At 46.8% G+C, this 22,021-nt stretch overlaps 1 protein-coding gene across 6 annotated transcripts in view; it reads right to left on the bottom strand.

Moving 5' to 3' along the window:
- The window catches only part of DAZL (deleted in azoospermia like), a 322,370-nt gene that overhangs the window by 71,350 nt on the left and 228,999 nt on the right, over window positions 1-22,021 (bottom strand). For all 6 annotated transcript variants that reach the window (XM_033930705.1, XM_033930704.1, XM_033930708.1 and 3 more), the window contains one exon: window positions 18,015-18,134. In XM_033930705.1, the coding sequence (XP_033786596.1) occupies window positions 18,015-18,134 (120 nt within the window). The remainder of the gene's footprint in view (window positions 1-18,014; window positions 18,135-22,021) is intronic.

Raw genomic sequence — 22,021 nt, 5'->3', positions numbered from 1 at the left:
GTAGCAACCTTTTCACTGAATAATTTTGCTAGGTCGTCCGCTACTGGAGAGGAGGGGAGAATAAAGGAGTCATTTTTAGAGGTTAAGGAGCGCCAGATGTTAAACAATGTGCTGCTCTGGTTATTGGATCTGGTGATTTTGTCACCGTAGAAATTCTTCCTTGCTTTTTTTAGTACTGTATTGTAGAACTTGATACTGTCCCTCCAGGACTGTCTATCTGCGGGGGATTTAGATTTTTTTTCCATTTACGCTCCAATACTCAGCATTTCTGCTTTAGTTCTCTGTTGTACGGAAGATACAATGGGGCCTTATGGGAGTAGGAGACCGTTTTAGTAGATAGAGGGGCAAGAGAGCAGTATGTAGACTCAGAGAGGTTTACCCAGTTGGTTTCTGGGGTATCAGGTTTGAGACAAAAGGAAAACTGGTTGAGAAATTGGGTCCAGAACTTGCAATTTTTTTTATGGAAGGTAATAGATTTTGTGGGGCGGGGTTGAACCCCAAGGTGAGACATGAAAATGGGGAGACAGAAGGTACCTAGAAAATGGTCAGACCAAGGGACATGTTCCCAGTGAACACCTTCAGCTAGAATTTTGTAGTCCGTAAGGTCGGGGAAACTAATGATATCTAGTGTATGCCTCTTTTCATGGGTTGGAGAGGGTTCAGGAGAGGGAAAGCCCAGAGGTGAGAAAGTTGTTGAATTCCTTTGCATCCTTGCTTGTGTTATCGCCAAGGTGGAGATTGATATCACCATTAATCAGTAATCTTTGAAATTTTAGGAAAGCGCTTGTCAGTGGTGTACCAAGGGAGGGGGAAAGGGCAGTCCGCCCTGGGTGCGATCCCTGAGGGGGTGCTCCGGCGTCCGTTCCCCCCCCTCCCCCGACGTCTGGTTCTTCCTCTCTGGCCTCCCCGCACCATTAAGAGTACCGAAGCAGCCTGCAGCAAGATCGCGATGTCAGCGATCTTGCGCTGCTTCATGCTGTCCTCCGCCGCGGTCCCGCCCCCTCCACTGACGTCAGAGGAGGGGGGCAGGTCCGCGGCTGAGGACAGCACAAGCAGCTCAAGATCACCTGCGATCTTGCTGCAGGCTGCTTCTACTCTAAATGGTGCAGGGAGGCCAGAGGGGAAGAACCGGACGTCTGGATGGGGGGTGGGAGGTGGGGGGGGGGGCGAGCGGTCCTTCGGGGTGGGGCGGGCAGGCAGGCCTTTAGGGGGAGATGCAGGCCTTAAAGGGGGGTCAAGCCTTCATGGGGGGAGACAGGCTTTTGGGGGGGACAGGCAGGCAGGCCTTCAAGGGGGGATAGGGGGTGGGACAGGCCTTCAAGGGGGGGGACAGGCCTTCAAGGAGGTGCAGGCCTTCTGGGGGGGTGCAGGCCTTCTGGGGGGGTGCAGGCCTTCAAGGGGAGGTACAAGCCTTCAGAGGGAGATGCAGGCCTTAAAGGGGGGGGGACAAGCCTTCATGGGGGGGGACAAGCCTTCATGGGGGGGGACAAGCCTTCATGGGGGGGAGACAGGCTTTCAGGGGGGGACAGCCAGGCAGGCCTTCAAGGGGGGTGCAGGCCTTCAAGGGGGGGGGGGACATGCCTTCATGGGGGGGGACATGCCTTCATGGGGGGAGACATGCCTTCATGGGGGGAGACAGGCTTTCGGGGGGGACAGGCAGGCAGGCCTTTAAGGGGGGGTGCAGACCTTCGGGGGGGTGCAGGCCTTCGGGGGGGGGCAGGCCTTCAAGGGGGGGGGCAGGCCTTCAAGGGGGATCCTGGTGTAGAAGTACACAGAGGGAAGGGGGTGTTCAAAGAAATGTGCATATGCCAGACTTTGGGGGGAAAGAAATAATGGGTCTGAAAATAGAGGAGAGGGAGAGAGATGATGGACCATGGGATTTAGGGAGAGAAGGAACAGAAAGGGAGAGAAATTGGACACAAGGGATGGTTTGGAGGAGGGATAGAGATACTGGATAGGAGGGTAATTGGGAAAAGAAAGGGAGAGATGGTGGGCCCTGGGGTGGTGGGTGAGGAGGGAGAGATGCCGGATGAAAGGGTAGTTAAGAAAAGGTGGATCTGTGGAGGGAGATGAAAAAAAGGAAAGATACCTGGGGAGGGAAGGGAAATGGAAAGGGAGGACAGAGATGGCAGATGGATGGTTAGCATGAAGAAAGAAGGAGACTCTGGCAAGCAAGTTATCAGAAGACAACCAGAGCCTGGGACCAACAAGATTTGAAAAATAACCAGACAACAAAAGGTAGAAAAATTAATTTTATTTCTGTTTTGTGATTACAATATGTCAGATTTGAAATGTGTATCCTGCCAGAGCTGGTGTTAGACCGCAAACGTGAGCTAGGATTTAACAGAGAGAGGAAAAGTCCTTTTTGTTTCTTTATTTTATTTACACCACAGCGCCAGTGTGGTTAGGAGAAAACAAAAGGGGTGAAAAAGCGATAAAACCCACCAGGATTTTTGAAAAAAATCACCCAACTGGGCAGAATAATTGAATCAAAAAACCAATTAAATAGGCTGAATTGAATTTTTCTTCCTGAATCAGGCAGTTTGCACTACTGTCTCAGACTTTAGGACCTGGGATTGGGGAGAGATGGCATCCGCAGTACTTTATAATGCAAGTGAAATGAGGATTTGGTCAGACTTTTGAAGGGTCTGCAGAAGAAAAATATTGTATAGGCTGGGGACATGAGACAGCAGGAAATGGGAACTTTTCTTCCTTCTATTTTTGTGAATGGAAAGGCTGAGGATGTCAGAGAGTTCAGTTAAAATATGTGCTTTATAAAAAAAATATAATAATGTGTTTTATAAAGTTTATAAGCATTGCTGGCCTACCCAGTGAGGTGTTCCTAGTGGTGGTGGTGGTGGTGGCAGTGTGTCAATGTGTTGAGAGGAAGAGGTGGTCTGGGAAATTCTCCTGAGCAAACTCCGGGCCCATTTCCACCCCCCAGTTAGTCCACTCCACTCAACTGGTTCACACACTTTGAGTGGGTCTTTGGGTATTGTGCCTAGGTAGTTGTTTTGGGATCTCTTCCAGTGGTTTGTCAGTATCTCCTTGTGGTCCAAGGAAGGAAACTTTGTTAACCTTAGCATTGACCTTTTGTAACAGTGCTGCTTGTGTGGCATTAGGCTATCTAGTGATCGAAAGAAAAAAAAAAACAGACCTTTGCACATTTTTGCACTATAGGTGGGTGTATGAGGAGATTCACATTTCCTGCACAGCTAAGTCCGTGTGAAGTTCCCTTGTTTCAAGTTTATTAAATTTTTACTATACCGACTATCACCAAATATCTAGCCGGTTTACAAGTTAAAATAAGATAAAAGATAAAAAAAATAAAAATAAAATTTATACAATATATAAAATAATAGAAAAGAAAAAGAAGGGGGATTGTGAACATTTAGACTTTAACTGGACATACTGGAAAGTGGTGGTAAGGAGAAGTAGTGGAAGGGGAAAAAATACATAGTTCTATTAAAAAAAAAAAAAAATTGGAAAGGGAAGGATGAAACAAAAGGAATGGGATCACTTCCTAAAAGCGGTTGTGGTATTGAAGAATAAATTATATTTAGGGGCAGGAAAACGCGTCTTGGAATAAGAAAGTTTTTAGTTTGGCCTTAAATTTATCAATTGATGTCTTGTGACGAATGTGGGATGGCAATGAGTTCCATAGAGTAGGAGCGACTACAGAAAAGGAGAAATTAGGTTCTTACCTGCTAATTTACTTTCTTTTAGCTTCTCCAGACCAGTAGAGGTTAACTTTACGAATGGGTATATATCTAATCATGACCAGCAGGTGGAGACTGAAAACAAAACTTTGGGACAGTATATACTATCCTCCCTTCTCTATTTCCCTCAGTCTGCCGAATAGCCAAGCAGAAACAAGAACTGGAAAACAGGAAGAAAACAATACTCCGAACAGGAGTAACAAATAACATACCCCAAATGCTGTTGGAAAATGCAGAGGAGAAATACCCGAAGGAAAATGTCCCCACAGCTCACCAGCTAAGTCAGCCGAGCCACAGCCGCTGTTCTTTAATTCTCCCTGGCCCTAGAAAAATACTAGAACCCGCAGCAAAAAACAAAAACTGCCCGCGAAACAGCCCCAACAACAACAACAACAGACAGGGTGGGGACCTCTACTGGTCTGGAGAAGCTAAAAGAAAGTAAATTAGCAGGTAAGAACCTAATTTCTCCTTCTTTAGCACTCTCCAGACCAGTAGAGGTTAACTTTACGAATGGGACGTACCAAAGCAGTCCCTCTCACGGGCGGGACCCCCGAAGGGCCGATACCAGAACACGCTCACCGAACACCGCGTCCTGACGCGTCTGAACATCTACCCGTTAATGCCTAACAAATGAATGCAAGGAGGACCAAACCGCAGCCTTACAAATATCCACCGGAGGCACGAGCGACGACTCAGCCCAAGAAGCCGCCTGACCCCGAGTGGAATGAGCCTTGAGAAACTCCGGAACCGGCTTCTGACTCAGAAGATAAGCGGAAGCAATCGTCTCCTTGATCCAGCGCGCAATAGTAGCCTTAGAAGCTCCAGCCCCCCGACGAGGACCCGCCAGAAGGACAAAGAGATGATCGGAGCTCCGAAATTCCCGGATCCTCTGCACATAAGCGCGGAGGACCCGACCGACATCCAACTTGCGCAGCTGCCGTTGCTCAGAAGAACCCTCCCGACTACCCAAGACCGGGAGGACCACCGATTGATTGACATGAAAAGGAGAAACTACTTTCGGCAGAAAGGAAGGAACAGGCCGCAAAACAACCCGCTCCCTCGAAAATTCCAGGAAGGGAGCCCTACAAGAGAAAGCCTGTAGCTCAGACACCCGCCTAGCGGAAGTAATGGCCACCAAAAAGACCGACTTCAGCGTAAGGTCCTTCAAAGAACAGCCATCCAACGGCTCGAAAGGCGGGCGCACCAGAACCGAAAGAACCAGATTGAGATCCCAAGAGGGAATCGAGGGCCTTATGGGAGGCCTGAGCAACTTGGCCGCCCGAAGAAAGCGAATCACATCAGGAATGGCCGACAAACGCTGACCTGTCACCAGCCCCCGAAAAGCCGACAGGGCCGCCAGTTGAACCCGGAGAGAAGACCAAGCCAGGCCTCTATCCAGGCTATCCTGCAAGAACTCTAGAATGTTAGGCAGGGAAGCGCGAAAAGAGACCACTCCCCGCGCCCGGCACCATTCCTCAAAAAGACGCCAAACCCGCACATAAGCCCGAGAGGTAGAAAGCCTCCGGGACCCCAAAAGTGTAGAGATCACCTTATCTGAATATCCCTTCTTACTCAGGCGGCCCCTTTCAAGAGCCAAGCCGTAAGACAAAAGGGAGACGGGTCGAACATGGGAATGGGACCCTGCACCAGAAGATCGCACACGAGAGGCAGAGGAAGAGGATCCGCCACCAAATGCCTCACCAGATCCGCATACCACGGACGACGAGGCCAATCCGGAGCCACCAAAACCACCAGCCCCGGGTGGCGAACAATGCGAAGCAGTACTCTGCCCACTAATGGCCAAGGAGGGAACACATACAACAGCCCCTCTGTTGGCCACGGTTGGACCAGAGCATCCAGACCCTCGGCCAGACCGTCCCTGCGACGACTGAAGAAGCGGGGTACTTTGGCGTTGCCACTTGTGGCCATCAGATCCATCAGGGGCTGCCCCCAAGCCCGCACTATCAACTGAAACGCCCCGGCGCCGAGACACCACTCTCCCGGATCCAAGAAGTGACGACTGAGAAAGTCCGCCTGAACGTTTTCTACCCCGGCAATGTGAGAGGCCGAGAGGTCCAGAAGATGCGACTCCGCCCAAACCATGAGCCGAGCCGCCTCCTGCGCCACCTGAGTGCTCTTGGTGCCCCCCTGACGATTGACATAAGCCACCGCCGTGGCATTGTCCGACAGGACTCTGACCGACTTGCCCAACAAAAGGGAGTGGAAAGCCAACAGCGCCAGCCGGACCGCTCTGGTCTCCAACACGTTGATCGACCAGGAGGCCTCCTCCGCGGACCAGGTACCCTGAGCTGAGTGACCCAGACACTGAGCCCCCCAACCCAGGAGACTCGCATCCGTCAGGAGCACCGTCCACTGCGGAAGATCCAGACCCACCCCCTGAACTAGGTGAGGGGTCTGGAGCCACCAACGCAGACTGCAGCGCGCCAAGCCTCGCAGGGGAACCGGAACATCCATCCCGTGCCTCTGGGGAGACCACCTCCGGAGCAGAGCATACTGGAGAGGACGCATGTGGGCCCGCGCCCACCTCACCACGTCCAGGGACGCCGCCATCGACCCCAAGACCTGGAGGAAATCTCGCGCCCGAGGACACCGGGACGCCAAAAGCAGGCGAATCTGAGATTGCAATTTGCTTACCCGGGCCTCTGGGAGGAAGACCCTCCTCAAGGAGGTGTCGAACAGCACCCCTAGGTACTCCAGACGCTGAGCCGGGACCAACCGACTCTTGGAAAGGTTGACCACCCAGCCCAGCGACCGGAGAAACTCCACCACCCGAGCCGTAACCCGGGAGCTTTCCTGCAACGACTTTGCCCGAATTAACCAGTCGTCCAGGTAGGGGTGTACCAAGATGCCCTCCGACCGCAAGGCTGCCGCGACGACCACCATCACCTTGGTGAACGTCTGGGGAGCCGTGGCCAGCCCAAAGGGAAGCGCACAGAACTGATAGTGCCGACCCAAGATCGCAAAGCGCAGGAAACGCTGATGAGAGGCCCGAATGGGAACATGCAAGTAGGCCTCCGTCAGATCGAGAGAAGTGAGAAACTCCCCCGGCTGAACCGCCAGAATGACCGACCGCAGGGTTTCCATACGAAAAGAGGGAATCTTCAGAGCCCTGTTGACCCCTTTCAAATCGAGGATGGGCCGAAAGGTCCCCTCCTTCTTGGGCACCACAAAGTAAATGGAGTACCTGCCCGTGCCCCACTCCGGAGGGGGCACTGGAACAATTGCCCTGAGATCTAGCAAGCGTTGAAGGGTCTGGCGAAAAGCCTGCGTCTTCCCAGGAGTCTGACATGGAGAAGCGAGGAAAAAGTCCGGCAGAGAGCGGGCGAACTCCAGGGCATAACCGTCCCGCACCACCTCCAGGACCCACTGATCGGACGTGATCTCGGCCCATTTGGGGAAAAAGTCGCGCAGCCGGGCCCCCACCGGAACCAAAGGGGGCACCGGCAAGGCGTCATTGTGCAGGACGGGAAGCAGGGGAACCGGCGGAGGGATTCCCTGCCCCCCGACGGGCCCCCCGAAAGGCCTGCATGCGCTGAAAGAACCGACCCCGGGAAAACCCCGGAGACTGGAAAGAAGCAGCCCCACGTCCAGGGCGATACTTGCGAAATTCCCGCAAACGCCCCCGGGCCGCACCACCCCGAGACGCAGGGCGGGCACGGTCCTCCGGCAGACGGGGAACTTTCGAGTCCGACAGAGTCTGAATCAACTTATCCAAGTCCTCTCCAAATAAAAACGACCCCCGAAAGGGAAATTTAGTAAGCTTAGCTTTGGACGCAGCATCCGCCGCCCAAGCGCGCAGCCACAACACACGCCTTGCGGCCACGCCAAAAGCCATAGACTTAGCCGAGATCCGCACCAAGTCATATAGAGCATCTGAGAGGAATGAGGCAGCCATCTCAATCTTCTCTACCTCCTGATCCACCAGAGACCAGTCATCAGACTCCCGATCCAAGACACGCTCCGCCCACCGAAACACGGCGCGAGCGACCAGTCCCCCACAAATAGCCGCCTGGACCCCAAAGGCAGAGACCTGAAAATTTTGCTTAAGTATGTTCTCCAACTTGCGCTCCTCAGAGTCCCGCAAGGCAGAACCGCCCTCAACAGGCACGGTATGCCGCTTGGAAATTGCCGAGACCACCGCATCCACGACTGGCGAAGCTAACGTAGCCCGATCCCCTTCAGGAATGGGATACAGGCGAGCCATGCTGCGAGCCAGCCGAAACGGCGTCTCCGGCGTTTTCCACTGCTCCAGAATAATATCCCGAATATCCTGATGCATAGGAAAAGAGCGGGAAACGGAACGGATCCCCCGTAACAGAGGGTCCCCTACACGCGGAGTCTCCGGCGGCGCGTCCTCAAAACGCAAAACCGAAGAAACCTGTTGAATAAGGTCAGGCAGCTCATCTCTCTGAAAAAGGCGCACCACGGACGCCTCTTCACTGGAGAACGGGAAACCCGACAACCCGCCGCCAGCTTCCGTCCCCTCCAGAGGGTCCTGGAATTCCTCAGAAGGGTCCAGGTCCTCCTCCAGACCGACACGTTCCTCCGACCACAAATCCTCGTCCCACGACACCCGCGGACGCTTGGACAAGGGAGGCGGCGGAGGGGACGTCACGTCAGACGAGAGAGGCAAAGCCGCAGGGAGCGCGGAGGAAACCCCACCCCCCGAAACCCCCTGGGCGCAACCGGGACCCCCAGCCGCCTGAAAATAGGCTCTGCATAAAGAAAAGAAAAAATCAGGAGCAAAACCCCCCGAGGGTCCCAAGGGACTCCCTGCCACAGCAGGGGACCCAGCAGAAACCTGCCCCTGCATAGTCAAAACAGGGGGAAGGTCACCTGAGGTGGAAGACAAAATGGAGGGGCCAGACAGAGAAGATGGCGGTTTTCCCGCCAAAAAAGCTCCCTCCATAGCCTGAAGCGGCTGAGAAACCTGAACAGTCTCAGCCGCTAAAGCAGGCAAGCCGGCATCAGCTGTCAAAAGATCAGCTGAGAGGGAATCCTCCAAAACCCGACCGTCGGCAGCTCGGGGAATCCCTCCGTGGGCGGACGGAGAAGACCGGGCTTCCCCACCGTTCCCTGCCGACTCGCGACGGCGGTGAGCTCTGGGCGCCTGCAGCCGCTGCCGACGGAGCTCCTCCACCGCACCGGCCTGAACACCGCTTGCACAGGCCGGCTGCGAGTGCCTCGCGTCTGGAGCACAATGAGCACTTTTTCCCTTTAGAAGTGCTCATTGCTCCATACGCGACCTAGCTGTAAAAAAGTGCCGGTTAGTTGAAAAAATAGAGTAAAATACAGTTTTCTTAAAGGGAAACAACCCTTCAGACCAGCACTACCTCAGGATTTTTTTTTTTTTTTTTTTTACAGAACAGACTCCACAGGCTCTCTAAGCAATATGCCTTGCTTGATTTAGGGGGCAAGGCTTACTGCTGAGGCTCCTCTAAAAAAATGTGGGGAGGTGGAGGAAGTGGGGGGAGGGACCCCGCTCGAGACCCGCCGGGTTTGACACCCCCGAGGTCGGACGAACCCCCAAACAGAGTCCGCCCAAGCTCCATCCGGCCAAAAACAGGGACAATAAACCCCCTAAACAAATTCCAACAGCCCTACCAAGGGAGATGGGTACAGATCACATCAACACCTGCTGGAGACTGAAAGAAGACTGAGGGAAATAGAGAAGGGAGGATAGTATATACTGTCCCAAAGTTTTGTTTTCAGTCTCCACCTGCTGGTCATGATTAGATATATACCCATTCGTAAAGTTAACCTCTACTGGTCTGGAGAGTGCTAAAGAAGTTAGTCTTTCTCGTATAGAAGAAATCTTTGATTGTGGGAACAGATAGTAGGTTTTGATCGGCTGATCTGAGGGTCCGTGATGAGCAGTAAGGGATGAGAAGTTTATCTAGAAAAGAAGGTTGGTGGAAGAATCTAATTTTGAAGACTTGCATAATTGTTTTATATGTGATACGATGGGTTATAGGTAGCCAATGAGCTTCTTTCAGGAGTGGTGTAACATGGTCATATTTTCCTAATTTGTAAATAAGTTTTATGGCTGTATTTTGTATGAGTTGAAGTCGTCGTATTTCTTTTTGAGGGAGTCCATTGTAAAGAGAGTTACAATAATCAAGGTGAGAGATGACAAGTGAATGAATTAGAGTTGTGATGGCTGTAGTATCAAGGATGGATGATAGAGAACGTATAAGCCTTAGTTTGTAAAAACAAGTTTTTACAACTGTACTAATCTGATCATGAAAGGTAAGATCCTTGTCTAGGGTAACCCCTAGTAGTTTTATTTTGGTTTCCATTCTTACAGGATAAGGTTTTGATGAGAATTTGTTGTATTTGACATCTAGCAAGGTCTCTGTTTGTAAGGAAAGATCTAAGCTTAAAAATGAAGTGGCCAGAAGTTATAGTAAAAGCAGATAGCTTAGCTGGTTTTAAAAAAGATTTGGACAAATTCCTGGAGGAAAAGTCCATAGTCTGTTATTAAGACATGGGGAAGTGTCTGCTTGCCCTGGATTGGTAGCATGGAATGTTGCTACTCTTTGGGTTTTGACCAGGTACTAGTGACCTGGATTAGCTACCATGAGAATGGGCTACTGGGCATGATGGACCATTGGTCTGACCCAGTTAGGCTATTCTTATGTTATGTTCTCATCTGTAGGGGCCTTTTGTTTCACTTCTTATTTTAATGTATTTTTTTTTCTGGGAACTTATCAGTGTTTTTTATAATGGGAACAAAAATGGAAGAGAATTAATGTGTGTGGAATTGGGGGGGGGGGGGGTAACTAATTTCTTCAGCTAAATAATTAAAACCACCTCAACCAGACATAGGAGAACTCGCACACCATTCACACACCCTCCAACCAAAAACGTCAAAAGAAAAAAAACTGTTCGACAACCTCCTAACACTCGACCCCAACTCTACAACCTATTGTCCTCGACCAGACTACAAAACCTTCAAAAAAGAAATAAAAACCCTTCTATTCAAAAAACACATAAAACTGAACTAACACAATCAGAACTGTCCCAAGCATCACCTGTAACTACTCCATACGTACTTCTGATGTCATGACAATTCAGACATAATTTATGTTATGTTTGGAATAATGGTTACATGAGGTTCAATAAAAGAATATTTTCACTCCCTGTTTCTATTCTGACCATTTATACTGTTTCATGGTTATTACAAAAAATATTTTTTACGTGGAGGGTGGGTGGGGGTGTGTCAAAAAATGATGGGCCCCGGGTGCCACATATCCTAGGTACGCCACTGGCGCTTGTTATGGTTTCGAAAACAAGTTCGGAGGATTTATTTCAAGGGATTGGTGGACGATATAGAAGCAAAATGCTCAGTGGGTGATAATGGAGCTCATCGTTGACTGAGGCTAGCATATATTCTAGTAGTGTCACTACCCTTTTCGAAGAGCTGAATGTCAAAGAATGATTTGTAGAGAAGTGCCAGGCCTCCTCCTTTCCGGCTATTTCTGGACGAGAAGAGGCCTTGATAACCGTGAGAACAGAGTTTGTTTTGTGTAAATAAATAGTCTTTTCCGATCCATGATTCCGTAATGCACAGGAATCCAGGATCAGAATCTCCTAGTAAACCATTTAATATTTGAGTCTTGTTGCATGCTGATCTGGCACTGCAGTACATTGTCGGGTCTGGAGTGAGGGAGTCAGAGGTAAGTTGGACAAATTGGCAGTAGGTACAGGTTTAAAGAAGCATAGTTGACGCCTCGAGGGATTTTTTTAAAGAGGTAATTTCTGGTGCGCATCTGCACAGGGATTCCGAGGCCAGGGCAGATCTCACTAACATTAGTGGAATCAGGTGTATTGGGGGAGAGAGGTATTGTGCAGTGAGTGGTATTGAGAAGCGAGCAGAGTAAGAGAAGAAAGAGCCAAGGAGGTGGCTTCATGATGAAAATTAGTGCAGACCACAGAGGCTGATCTGAGGCTGCTATCCTCAGAACCTGGTGTGCTTTTTCTCAAGTGACTTGGCACCAATGGACAGCCTTAGAGTGGTCCGTCTATGCTGCTGTGATTGAACCAGCTGATAGAATCCACAGGAAGAGCAGCAGTTAGGAGAAATAAAAGAAAATACAGTTCGCACAGAACCTGGTTTGCTTTTTCTCTAGTGACTTGGCACTAGAGGACAGCGTTAGAATGGCCCCTCTTTGCTGCTTTACTGAACCAGATGATAGAACCCTCAGAAAGAGCAGCACTTTATAATTCTCAATCAGGTTTTAGATCTCACTTTAGAACGGAAACAGTACTGGTTACATTACTAGACTATCTAAATAGCTTGCTGCGTAGTAATGTGCTTGTTCTCCAATTTGATTTGAGCAGCACTTTTGATCTGGTTGACCATAGAAATTGCTAGAATGCCTGGTTTCCTTTGGAATCCATGGTAAAGTATTCTCTTGGCTTAAGAGATTCCTTGAATCTCGTTTATATCAGGTTAGATACAATAATGTATTGTCCACCATTTGGAAAAAACCCTGTGGAGTTCCCCCAGGGCTCACCAGTTTCACCTACATTGTTTAATGTATATCTTTCTTCCCTGGGTTCCAAACTGAGCGATCTAGGAATAAAACTATTCAGCTACGCTGATGATATTATGATCATCATTCCTTGCAATACAACACTGGCCCATATCACACATACTATTGAACTTGTCCTGAATTTGATGGATTGATGGATGTAGAATTTAAACTCAATCATAAGACAATTCTTTTTTGCCTCTTCTCATAAGAATTCTCACAAACCTTCTATTAGGGTAAATACAATCCAATATACGATTTGTTAGTCTATTAAAATATTGGGAGTCGTATTTTATCAGAATTTAACTATGAAAAACCAGATTGATGCTGTAGTCCAAAAGGGGCATTATACATCATGGATGTTACATACTATTAAACCTTATTGAAATCTCTGCATTTAGAGTTTTGGTCCAATGATCATTGCTGAGCTTGTGGGACTATTATAATATCATTTAACAAGTACCAAGAAAAACATAACTAGATTGAAACTGATTCAGAACACTGCAGTGTGATCGATTTATGGTCTGAAGAAGTGCGATCATGTTACCCCTTTTTACCGTGAGCTGCACTGGCTTCCTGTGGAGGCACGTATAATTTTCAAATTGGGTTGCTTATGTTATAAAGTTGCCTATGGTCTAGCCCCATTCTATTTAGCTGATAGATTTTCAGTAGCATCCCAAAAGAATAGTAGAAAATCACATGCCCTCTTCGTATTTTCTTCTGTCAAGGGTTGTAAAAGCAAGAAATACCATGATCATATGCTTTCATTTCAAGCAGCTTTCCATGCTAAGGTTTTCCGACCATTGTTCTTCACATCTCATTCTTATGAACATTTTAGAAAACAACTGAAGACTTATCTTTTTTCAAAATACTTGGTCAATTAAATCTCTAATGCTTTCTTCCTTTATTATTTATAACTTTTGCAAACTGCATTGGACTTAAGGTTATGAGGTACAGAAATTGCATTACACCCAAATGGCTCAAGCTCAAACGCCTGAGGAAATCAGATAAATGGTTTGACAAAGAATTGCAAATACTGAGGTTATGCTCTGTTCTAAGCAATCAAAAAGGCTGAGTAGGCTTAGGTGCTGCAGAAGGTTGAGGTTTATGCTGCTGTTTTTGAGGCTGCTGCTTCTTAAGAGGAGGACGAGTATAAGGAGCCTGCCTCGGAGCAAATCGCCGCTGATAAATAGGAGGAGGGCGTGCAGGTTTAGCAGGAGTTGACTTTGGCTTAGGTCTGACAATAGAAGCAAAGGACTTTTCATGGTCAGACAATTTCTTGGTGGCTGCCTCGATAGATTCATCAAAGAGATCATTGCCCTCACAAGGAATATTGGCTAGGCAGTCCTGAAGGTTAGGGTCCATGTCGATGGTATGAAGCCAGGCAAGACGATGCATAGCCACTGAAAAAGCAGCTGCTCTAGCAGATAACTCGAAGGCATCATAAGATGACTGGAGAAGATTGAGATAAAAAAGCAATAACTTCTTGAAACTCAGTGCTTTTGAGAATCCAAATAACTCATGAACTGTGGAAGTAGAGAAATAAGGAACTCAAAATAAATAAAAAAATGACTTTAGAAGACATCATGGCATTTTGATAGATGTGATATCCACATTTGTCCATAGTTTTCCCTTCTCTGCCAGGGGGTACGGTGGCATAGACCTTGGAAGGATGGGATCTCTTCAAAGAGGACTCAACAAGCAGGGATTGATGAGATAACTGAGAGTTGTCAAACCCTTTGCGGTGTACAGTTTTATAGTGAGAATCCAATTTTCCTGGAACAGCTGGTAAGGAAAAAGGAATCTCCATGCACCGACCAAAAGTCTGATTCAAAAGCTTATGAAGTGGAAGCTTAAGACACACTGTCGGAGATTGAGGAAGATGCATGACTTTGAGATACTCCTTGGAGTATTTGGAGCCAGCATCTAATTTAAGATCCAAGTCCACAGCCATCTGACGGAGAAAAGATGAAAATGAGAGCTGATCCGCCAGGGCTTTGCCTCGAGAAGGACTCAAGGACGTCGAGGCAGCCTGTGTCGAAGATGAAGCTTCTGCATTTAAAAAGGCATCAGATGAATATGGTGACTTGGACAAGGCAATCAAATGTGGACTATCCTCGAGGTCCGGCATGGAAGACCTTGAACGAGGAGTATGTGGAGTAGAACGAGGCTTAGTGGAAGAGCTATGTCTGGAAGTATGGCTCGATGAAGGCCTCGAGCGGCGATGAGAACTGTGCCTGGAAGCAGATCTCGAAGAGCGATGAGACCTTGAAGAATGGAGAGAGGTAGAGAAACCTCGATGCACTCTCAAAGACTCTGCTCCTTGTAAAGAGTGTGAGGAATCCTGTCGAGGCACATGCAAAGATTCTGCTCCTTGCTGAACGTGCTTAGATGCCAGACCAGACACTCGCAGAGACTCTGCTCTCTGCAAAGAGTCTGGAGGATCAGACTGAGGCAAGGAAAGCGGCTCGACCTCGTGGGAGTCTGCTACATGCCCAGGCTGGATAAGAGGGAGAAGCTTCGGTCCCATGTTAGTAAGGAACTGAACGATGTGCTACTCCAACAAGGTCTGGAAGGAAGCCGGCAAAAATGGATCCGCGTCTGAAACCGGTCCACTTGCCTTGGCTGGAGGTTCCTTCGGGGTAGTGTGATTGTGCTTCGACTTGGTAGTCTTAGGCACTTTAATCACTACCGCTGGAACAGTCTGCTGAGCTATCTGACCTGAGGAAACAGGGGAAGATATAGAAGATGTCGATGCAGAAAGAGCCGCTGCAAAAGATGAAGGTCTGATGAGGCTCGAGGTGGAAGCAGTAGAAGCTGGAGGACCATCGGCCGAAGTCGAAGCCATCTTCGAAGTCGAGGGTTCAGAAGAATCCATTTCGAAAAGCTTGTCCACCAGGATACAACGACGCTTAAAAGCATGAGGCTGAAGCGTTTGGCAAGGCAGGCACGATCTATGATAATGCTTAGGCCCAAGGCACTTGAGGCAGCGACGGTGAGGGTCCGCAATAGAGATCGCGCGCTGACACTTGCTACACTTCTTGAAGCCCGTAGCAGGCCGGGACATAGAAATGAAAACAGCCGCCGCAAGATCGAAGTCGTCGGGCTGGCCCCAAAAAACGGACAGAAGAAATTTTTTTTTTTTTAACAGAAAATAAAATAAAGACAAAAACAGCAATTCATGAAGAAAATAAACACAAACCACGGTTAGAGAAGGCACAAGTAACTAAGTTAACGCAGAGAGTCGAAGACGGACTTCTCGGCTCCGCGGAAAACTAAGAACTGGGCGGGAAGGCACTTGTGCATGTGCGGTGTGGGCGACTTGAAACTTCGAGTTTCTTCAAGCAAGTCTGCTTGTGAGGTGTCCGCATCCGGGCTCCGTCGGATGACATCACCCATTTTTGAGAATACCTGCTTGCTTGTCCTGGGATAAAGACTCATGTTAAAATTTTAAAAAAAATCATCCACAATCTGTACTCCATAGTATTCCTCCTTCCCCCTGCATTAATCCCCTGGTAGAGAGACCCCAACCACCTGATTTAAAAATAAAATGCTTTCAACTGCTTCCTAAAATGGATCAGAGATTGTTCTTAAGTTCCCTGGCAAAAAAATTCTACAATAAAGGGGCTAAGTAAAAGAAAGCTCCCTTACGTGTTGCTTTGAATCTCACAAGCTTAACAGCTAGGACCTGAAGAAATTAGACTGTGCCATACCACAACTCCTGTGATGGCACATATGGTTTAATCAACTTATTCAACGTAATAGGTTGTCTAGTATACACCAGACCTTATAACTTATTACCAAAATCTTAAAACGAATGAACTAAGGCGTAATATACTCATCCTGACCCACATCACTCAACTCAAATAGCCAGATTGTTGCACAAGGTTCTTAAGATCACAATTCAATAGTTCTCGGTCTCTAGCAATTGGCAGGACAGTACAAAGTCAAATATCTGAACCGGTCTAGTGGGAAGTAAAAGTAACTCTACTATTCCTTTCTATTCCATGGAGATCTTCTGTATCAACTGAAAGTATGAACAAGCAGTCCTAGTCTCCAACTCCTCTGAGAGGCCGTTCACACACATCCTCCACCCTTTCTGTAACATCTTTTATATATAAAATAAACATTTCTTTACTTATTTCATCTTCATCCAACTTGTTCCAGAACATTCTTTCAATTCAAAGAGACCCCTTCCTGTACAATTTGCACATCTGAATAACTCCGTAGCATACATCGCCCTTCTCCTGTCAAGCTAAGTATCCTCATTTGCTTTATCACAAAGACCACAGACTATTTTTCAGTTGCCTTCTACATCAACTCCATCTTGATCACTGATTTTTTTTTTTTAAAGCTGTAGTCTCTAGAATTCTATAAAACTCCAAATGAGGTCTGAGCAGAGATTTATACAGATGCACTTACCGCTTATTTTTCTGATGTCTGTTCCTCTCCCTAGGCATGCAAGCATCATTCTGGATTTTCCCGTCACTTTCTACTTGTTTAGCCACTCCGAATCATACAAACTCAACTGTGCGATTGATTTTCGGCATAAAGAAATGGAATCACATAACCCCCTACTACCAAAAACTCCACTGGTTGCCCCTGGAGGCAAGAGTATTGTTCAAATTTGCCTGCCTCTGTTTCAAATCCATTCTCGGTTTGGCCCCTCTATACCTGGTCTCCCACTTTAAACTAGACTGCTCCACCAGGCCTACGTATGTTTAGTCACCCTACAATAAAAACCTGCCGATACAAAAGATTCCTTGACAGAACGCTTGCCTTCCAAGCAAGTCTACAGAACGACTGGCTAAGCAGCATCAGGCACTCCTCATCCTACCTCAACTTCAGAAAAATAGTTAAAACCAACCTTTTCAACCAATTTGTGACCAAGAATTCCTAAAGTCTTCACTGTTTATCCCACGCTGTATAACCAGCCCTTATTGTAAGCCGCCTCTACCTACTTCTTATTGTAAACCCGCCCCCACAATGTAACCTTACTCTGTACAAATATTCATGTACTCAAAGACTTCATTGTTTTTTCGCTGAATGTCCAGCTCTTCTTTATTGTAAACCGCCTCAAACTACTTTGGCGGTATATAAACAATAAATTATTATTATTATATCACCCCAAATTTTGATTCTATATAGGTTATAGGTTTTTGCAGCCCAAATGCTCAACCCTGCACTTTTTAAATATTAAATATCATGATATGAAATTCTAGAATGTGTTCAATATAATAAACTCAAAGTTAAATATTCAATTAACTTGCAATATCATCATATTTTTAAGATGGAAAGAGCAATAGCATTACAAAAAGGGAACTATAATAATTTTGTAAAGATTTGGGGGACATTGGAAAAGTATTGTGATGAATAGACAAACTCTTATTTTCCTTTTCTTACTCTTTTTTTAGATTATTTAGCACACTCAAGTGGGGTGGGTGGATTTGGAATGAAATTTAAAAAGTTATGTTATGATAAATTGCATAATATAGTATAATGTATGCTTCTTGGGAAATTGATGAAGGGTGGGTGGTATTAGATTTTATGTGTTAGAGATTACAGTGCTATATTGGAATTATTTATGATGTATTTTTGTGCATTGGCTATTTGATTTAAAAATGAATAAAGATATTTAAAAAAAAAATATTAAATATCAGCTGTCAAATTCTAGAATGTTGTTCAATATAATAAACTCAAAGTTAAATATTCAATTAACTTGTAATATGCTACTTACTTTCTGAGGACTGTTCCCTGAAGATGGTTGATTAGTTTCATGAATAGAACATTCTGTCTGAAGGACTTCAGCTGCTGATGGGTCCATCTCACTGCAATGATAATTCACTGCTGCATAAGCCTAAAAAAATTTTTATAATTTACAGCTTTAGTTTAAGTCATTATTATGGATCTAATATAAATATCCATAACATACAGTTTACAGGTTACATTTGTCAGTTACAGTGCAAGATTTTTCAATACAAGCTTTTATCCTAATGCGACACATACCGAGGATCTTGTACAAATATATATACATTTCTTTGTAATCTATCGGTTGTGGGTGGGAGAGTTAGGTGAACAGTTATGTTTTTATTGATTTCATAAACTTGAGTTCTTCAAGGGATCTAATCTGTGGGGGCAGTCAATTCCAGTGGGTTGGTATGAAGTGAGTAGGAACTTCATTTAGTGAAATGTGGTTGAAGGGCACAACCAAGGGGCATATTGAGGTATATTTCATCCAGGAAGCGGAGGGACCTGTTTGGCATATACAGAGGAAGTTTGGTCATTACCTAGCCCAGCACCATGTCATGCAAGTATTTGAATGCTAGCATCAGGCCCTTGAAGGCAACGCTTGGCTATGGGCAGCCAGTGAGCTGATAAAGCCTGGGAGACAGGGGTGTGGGCACAGAGGTTTTTGAAAAGTCTGATTGCCACATTTTGTACACCCTGGAGACATCGTACATTCTTTGTCTCGAGACCGCTGAATAGCACAGTGCAATAGTCCATGCAGGAGAGGACTAAGGCAGAGAAGCTGGGTAAAGTTAGTTCAGGAAAGTAGTTCCTCATTTTACTGATGCATGTATTAAAATGAGGAAAATGCCACTTGAGAGATATGGTTGGAAAGCGATAGGTTACATAGAAACATGATGGCAGATAAAGGCCAAAAGGCACATATAGTCTGCCCATCTGGAGTAACCATCTCTTTCTCTCTCTGAGAGATCCCACGCCTTCCTGAATTCAGAAAGTCTCTATCTCCATCACTCCTTCCGATAGACTGTTCCACACTATCTACTACCCTTTCCTTTGATTACTCCAGAGCCTATCACCTCTTAACTTCATCCTATGCTCTTATTCCAGAGCTTCCTTTCAATTGAAAGACTTGATTCATGTGCATTTACGCCATGTAGGTATTTAAATGACATATCTCCCCTCTCCTGCCTTTCCTTCAAAGTATACAGATTGAGTGAGATATGGAGGGCTATGTATATTAATGCACACAGCTTGGGCAATAAAATTCTAGAATTAGAGACTGAGATAACAAACGCCGATCTTGACGTGATAGCGATATCCGAAACCTGGTTCACGGTATCGCATGGGTGGGATATGGTTATACCAGGGTACAACCTACTTCATTACGACCGAGTGGGTAAATTGGGAGGAGGAGTAGCGCTATACACTAAGGAAAGCATCAAAACCACCAGAATCACAGATGTTAGATACACCGGGGAATCCCTCTGGGTGAATCTGGCCAGAGGGAATGAAAAATGCCTATACCTTGGTGTGATATATAGACCTCCCAGGCAACAGGAGGACAAAGACATGGAATTAATCGAGGACATAGAGAATATCACACTGTGCGGGGACTCAGTAATGCTAGGAGACTTCAACATGCCAGATGCAGATTGGAACACACTCTCCGTGACTACGGGTAGCAGCAAAAGAATATTAAACTCCATAAAGGGTGCACGTCACAAGCAATTGGTATTGGAGCCCACCAGGGACCAGGCATTACTAGACCTAGTTCTCACCAACGGAGATAGCGTCACGGAAGTCTCAGTAGGAGACACACTGGCCTCCAGCAACCATAATATGGTATGGCTCAACCTCAAGAAAGGATTCCCAAAAACAAACACAGCAACAAGGGTTCTCAACTTTAGAGGCACAGACTTCAACCGCATGGGAGATTTCGTCCCATCAGGAACTACATAAACAAGCACAAACTGACTCTGAAGTCCATACTACACAAAGCAACAGACCGATACATAAACAGTAAGTAAACGCAGGAGAAACAAAAGACCCCAAAATGGTTCAGTAAAAAAATCTCAGACCTAGTTAAACAGAAAAAAGACGCATTTATCGCCTACAAACATTTAGGCAGAGAGGGGGCAGATCCAAAGCTGTCAAAACAGCAGTCAGAGAGGCCAAACTCCGAATGGAGGAAGAGCTAGCACGGAAAATTAAGAAAGGGGATAAATCTTTCTTCAGCTATATTAGTGACAGGAAAAGAAACAAAGATGGGATAGTACGCTTGAAGCAATCGGACGGTAACTTTGCAGAATCAGACTCTTAGAAGGCAGAATTACTAAACCAATACTTCTGTTCAGTGTTCATCCGCGAAGCGCCGGGAGCTGGTCCACAGCTTCAGACGGGAGATAACCGGAAAGACCCGTTTCAAGATTTCGAATTTACGCCCAGTAGTGTCTACAACGAAATATCAAGACTCAAAGTAAACAAAGCCATGGGACCGGATAACCTACACCCCAGAATGCTCAGGGAGTTAAGGGAAGTCCTCGCAGAACCATTATCTGTTCTTTTCAATCTTTCCCTAAGCACAGGAAGGATCCCCTTGGACTGGAAAACCGCCAACGTAACCCCACTCCACAAAAAGGGCTGCAGGACAGACAGAGCAAACTACAGACCAGTGAGTCTCACGTCTATAGTGTGTAAATTCATGGAAACACTGATCAAACAGCATATTGACACAATCCTAGACGAAGAAAAACTGCGTGATCCACACCAACACGGGTTCACCCAGGGTAGATCCTGCCAATCCAATCTGATTAGCTTTTTTGACTGGGTTACTAGACAACTGGACGCCGGAGAGTCACTGGACGTGGTATATTTGGACTTCAGTAAAGCATTTGATAGCGTCCCTCATCGAAGATTACTGAACAAGCTGAAATCGATAGGATTAGGAGACATTCTAACTACATGGGCTAGAGATTGGCTGAGCGGTAGACTTCAGAAGGTGGTGGTGAACGGTACCCCATCCGAAGCGTCGGTCGTGATCAGTGGAGTGCCGCAGGGATCGGTCCTGGGCCCGATTCTATTCAACTTATTCATAAGAGATATGATGCAAGGACTTAGAGGAAGGGTATCACTGTTCGCCGCCGCCGCCAAACTTTGCAATAGTAGGCAGATGCTCATTACCTGATAATATGACACACGACCTACTGCTGCTGGAACAATGGTCAAATACTTGGCAGCTAGGCTTCAATGCTAAAAAATGCAAGATAATGCACCTGGGCAAGAGAAACCCGCGTAGAACTTATGTACTAAATGGCGAGACCTTGGTTAGGACCACGGAGGAACGCGATCTAGGAGTGATCATTAGTGAGGACATGAAGGTTGCCAATCAAGTGGAGAAGGCTTCCTCCAGGGCAAGACAAATGATGGGGTGTATCCGTAGAAGTTTCGTCAGCAGGAGACCTGAAGTTATGATGCCGTTGTACAGAGCCATGGTGAGGCCTCACTTAGAATACTGTGTTCAGTTTTGGAGACCACACTACCGAAAGGACATGCTGAGGATCGAGTCGGTTCAGCGAACGGCCACCAGGATGGTCATGGGGCTCAAGGATCTCACATATGAAGAAAGACTAAAGAAATTGCGGCTGTACTCACTTGAGGAAAGAAGAGAACGGGGAGATATGATTGAAACGTATAAGTACATCATGGGACGCATCGAGTCAGAAGATGATATCTTCTGGCTCATGGGCCCCTCGACCACCAGAGGGCATCCGCTGAAAATCAGGGGAGGGAAGTTTCATGGCGACTCCAGGAAGTACTTCTTCACCGAAAGAGTGGTGGATCATTGGAACAGACTCCCACTCCAGGTGATAAAGGCCAGCAGCGTGACGGATTTTAAGAAAAAATGGGATACTCACGTGGGATCTTTAAGGGAATAAATTCAGAGGGGGGGGATACTTGGAATGGGCAGACTTGGTGGGCTATAGCCCTTTTCTGCCG

Source organism: Geotrypetes seraphini, chromosome 2 (genome assembly GCF_902459505.1).
Source record: "Geotrypetes seraphini chromosome 2, aGeoSer1.1, whole genome shotgun sequence".
NCBI lineage: Eukaryota > Metazoa > Chordata > Amphibia > Gymnophiona > Dermophiidae > Geotrypetes > Geotrypetes seraphini.
The sequence above is the reverse complement of the archived record's forward strand: the minus strand, read 5'-3'. Positions and strand labels throughout refer to the sequence as shown.